Source organism: Limanda limanda, chromosome 22 (genome assembly GCF_963576545.1).
Source record: "Limanda limanda chromosome 22, fLimLim1.1, whole genome shotgun sequence".
NCBI classification, from domain to species: domain Eukaryota; kingdom Metazoa; phylum Chordata; class Actinopteri; order Pleuronectiformes; family Pleuronectidae; genus Limanda; species Limanda limanda.
Genome location: NC_083657.1, coordinates 2,143,690 through 2,147,437, shown reverse-complemented (window position 1 = coordinate 2,147,437; position 3,748 = coordinate 2,143,690). Strand labels below are relative to the sequence as shown.

At 45.1% G+C, this 3,748-nt stretch overlaps 1 protein-coding gene across 1 annotated transcript in view; it reads left to right on the top strand.

Annotated features, from left to right (window-relative positions):
• Positions 1-3,748, top strand: part of rab39bb (RAB39B, member RAS oncogene family b) — a 3,917-nt gene continuing 169 nt past the window's right edge. The window contains exons 1-3 of the mRNA XM_061066142.1: positions 1-215; positions 2,852-3,032; positions 3,672-3,748. The exon at positions 3,672-3,748 is cut by the window's right edge and continues 169 nt beyond it. Coding sequence (XP_060922125.1) covers positions 1-215; positions 2,852-3,032; positions 3,672-3,748 — 473 coding nt within the window. The remainder of the gene's footprint in view (positions 216-2,851; positions 3,033-3,671) is intronic.

The following is a 3,748-nucleotide window of genomic DNA, read 5'->3' as shown; positions in this document are numbered from 1 at the left end:
ATGGAGGCGATCTGGCTCTACCAGTTCCGGCTGATCGTCATCGGCGACTCCACGGTGGGAAAGTCGTGTCTGATCCGGCGGTTCACGGAGGGCCGCTTCGCCCAGGTGTCGGACCCCACCGTGGGCGTGGACTTCTTCTCCCGGCTGGTGGAGATCGAGCCGGGGAAGCGGATCAAGCTGCAGATCTGGGACACGGCCGGTCAGGAGCGTTTCAGGTGAGAACACACGATGCCTCTGGGACTGGTGCACTCTGGGAAACGCAGTGCAGACACACCTCAGTGATGAAAGATGGAATTTGTGGTTTCTTGCGTTCAACTGCTAAAGCTGTTTTCAGAAATGTGTGAAGGCAAATGTCTGAGTGAGAACCTCCAGAGTCTCTGTGGACTTCTCTTAAGACACCAGCTGCTGAGATCCAGAGATTGATATAGACTTCCTTCCGGGGGACAACCCGACCCCTGACCTCTGACCTCTGGGTCGGAGGGTGGAGATTCTTTCATAGGAGATCAATAAAGAGTCTCTTTATTACAGAATGAGACAGATTAGATATCGGATGAACAGCATTAGAAACAATGTGGTTTATATTCTACCTTTGTCCAAATTCTCTTAAACTCAGGGTTTAACTAAAAGATAAAAAACAAATTGATGATGATTAGCACTCAATGTCACATAAGCCTGCAGGTCTGAAACTGGAATTTCTACCTGGAACTAGTTTGTTTTAGCTCGTTAAAGAAAGATCCGGGATTTAAACGAGTTCTGAGGTGACCCAGTTAAGTAAATGACCAGAGGGGTTTGTTCTAAGACTAATTAGATTCATTCTCTTAAGTAAACACAGTCAGACGGGAGTCAGAACTGAAACGTGGTTTGTTTTCATGCTGTGAGAAGTGGTTCCAAATCGAGTTTAGGGTTCAAGTTTGCAGGATTTAGTGGCATCTAGTGGTGAGGTTGCAAATTGCATTCGATTGTCCTTGCTTTCCTAGACTGACGGAGAAGCTAAGCTACAGCCGGTGTTTAGTTCGTCCCGTAGACTTTATATAAAGAGTGAAGCCAAGCCTTGGTCGCCCCCTGGTGGCTGCAGTATGGCTCATAAATCCTGCCTCCTCCATGTTAGTGGATGGGACATAAGACACAGTGGTTTGTGTCTCTCGAGCAAAACACGTTGAACTCCGACACACTGATCAGAGTAAATGTAGCTTAACACTGTGAATGCTAATGTTTCTCTCTCTCTCACACACACACACACACACACACACACACTTGACAGACGGCGACCGGTCTCACCTGTCAGCATGATTGCCGTCTCCATGGCAACAGTGACAGGTCCCTGTGACAGCGAAGGACGAAACGTTTTTGTTTTTTTCCTTCTTCCCCAACCGCAATGCAAAACACCACGGGGGCCATTTTGGCTCCAGAGAAGTAGACGAAGAAGAGAGTTTCTTACAAACACTCTTCACCTCCGGGTCATTCCTCCTCTAAAGGAATCAAACCCTCGACTCGTCCACTCAGGTCCTCGTTCTGTCTCGTCTTGTTCTATCGTGTGAATTCTTCCCTGCTCGTGATTAGATTTCACCTCCTCCTCCTTTACTGTTTCCTCTCCCTCCACTAATCCTCCCTTTTCCTGGAAACCTATAATTTTCCCTCCTCGTGGTGTTTGTGTGGACGTCGTCTCTGAGAGGACACTGTTGTGTATTTGTGTGCGAGTGCAGTGTCGCCTCCTGTCAGAGTCGAGCAGCGCTCCTCGACTGCAGGGACGAAGTTCTTATGTAAAATACAAGATCGCTTCCTCTCAGGTTTTTGAACGATGATTATGAGAGGATTGCTGCTTAGTTATTAATCACAGAGAATTGTCTCTTCAGCACCGACACTACATTTCATCATCAGTTTATAAATATTTATTGACAAAAAGGTTGGATCCTATAATCCTCCATCTGGCTCTGTTATATAAATACTGCTGATAGATGAGAGGAGGTTTGGTCTTTAGCGTTTATTTGTGACAGAGATACTATCGCATCCTGTGATTCTTTACATACAGCCTGTATTTTCATCCTCTCTTTAAAATGTATCTATTGCTACATTTCTATATTAATCATCTAAACTAAATTCATCAAAATACAAAGCAGAACTATCGTGATAATCATTCTCTGGCAGATATTTCACACCTCACATCCGTGGAGTTTGTTCTCAGCTCCTCCACCTGACACCTTCTTCTCACTCCTTCGTTCACGCCTCCAGTTTCTCTCTGGTTATATTTTCCCTTGGATTCTTCTTCTGCTCCTCAGACGAAGCTCATTCTCTCCGGCTCTTTATCCTAAACTTGGATCTTTACCCAGTGTTGTACCACATGACACATGAATGTACCTTCTAAATCAAAATTCAGCCGTTTCAACCGGGATAATGGGGGGTTCCCAGAATGGAGGAGCTGGGGATTGAACCACCGACCTTCTTTGTAATGGACGACCCGCTCCACCTCCTGAGCCACAGAGTCTGAAACTGTTGCTCTGTTGTTCCTCAATCACAAAGTGAAACACTCCTAAACCTCGGAGAATGTATATTAATTTAAATGTATAAACCATAAAGTATATTTTAGGTGTATTTATCAAACATAGTTTATCAAACATAGGTTAATTCATATCTAATGTATTTCTGATGTCCATGCACCCTCTGCTGTCACCACATGTCTGTTATTCTGCCACCTGCTGGTCACAGGAGAGCACAACAACAATACGATCAGAACCTATTTCCTTCCACTTTTGCAGTTTCTTTATAAAATAAAATGTATTGAGTAAAATTATTGGGTTAATCGAGCTTTGAAGAATGAAACGCTCTAATTCCCTTCCTGTTTCGCCCCCTGCAGGTCCATCACCAGGGCTTACTACCGCAACTCTGTGGGCGGGCTCCTCCTGTTCGACATCACCAACCGCCGCTCCTTCCAGAACGTGCACGACTGGCTGGAGGAGGCTCGTAGCCACGTCCAGCCCCACAGCATCGTCTTCCTATTGGTCGGCCACAAGTGCGACCTGGAGGCCCAGCGCCAGGTGGGTGCGGTGTGAAAGTGAACTGCTGTGATGTTGTGCTGAAACTCGTCTGTGGAGAGTTGCTCTTTTGAAGGTTGCAGGATGTGTCGAGTTGATCACAGTTGTGCAGTTTTAAAAATAACCTTTTGTTTAATTTTAGATCAGGCGAGTCGTCACTTGTTTGTTTGAAGCAAAAATAAATCCATAATCACCGAATTAGACATTAGAGGAATACGCTGAGAAGCACAGCGGTGTGTCTACACTCATATCATAAAATCTAGATCAATATTCAAATCAGATAAAACAGGAAATGATGATTTGATGTTTTCTTCTCTGACCTGGATCTGCAACAACATTGAATTGGTTCTTTCCTGACCCGTAACACATCCTTCGACCTATTTTAGTAATAATCCGTCCGGTAGTTATTACGTAATGTAGTTCACAAGTGAACAAACCTTAACACTGTGAAAAGCAACCAAACCACAGCAGGTTTATCAGCTCGTACACTGATTCGGATGAAATGTCCTTAGTTTCTAGCGTACGTTAGTTATCGGGCTAAATTTGTGACGTTTCCTGATGATCTGGATTTAAGGTTTTTTAAATTTCTACTGCTGTTCTCACGGAGTGTTTAATATCTACGATTCTTTCCCGACCTTCTAGGTGAGCCGTCAGGAGGCAGAGAAGCTGGCCGGGGCTTACGGGATGCGCTACATCGAGACGTCGGCCCGTGACGCCAT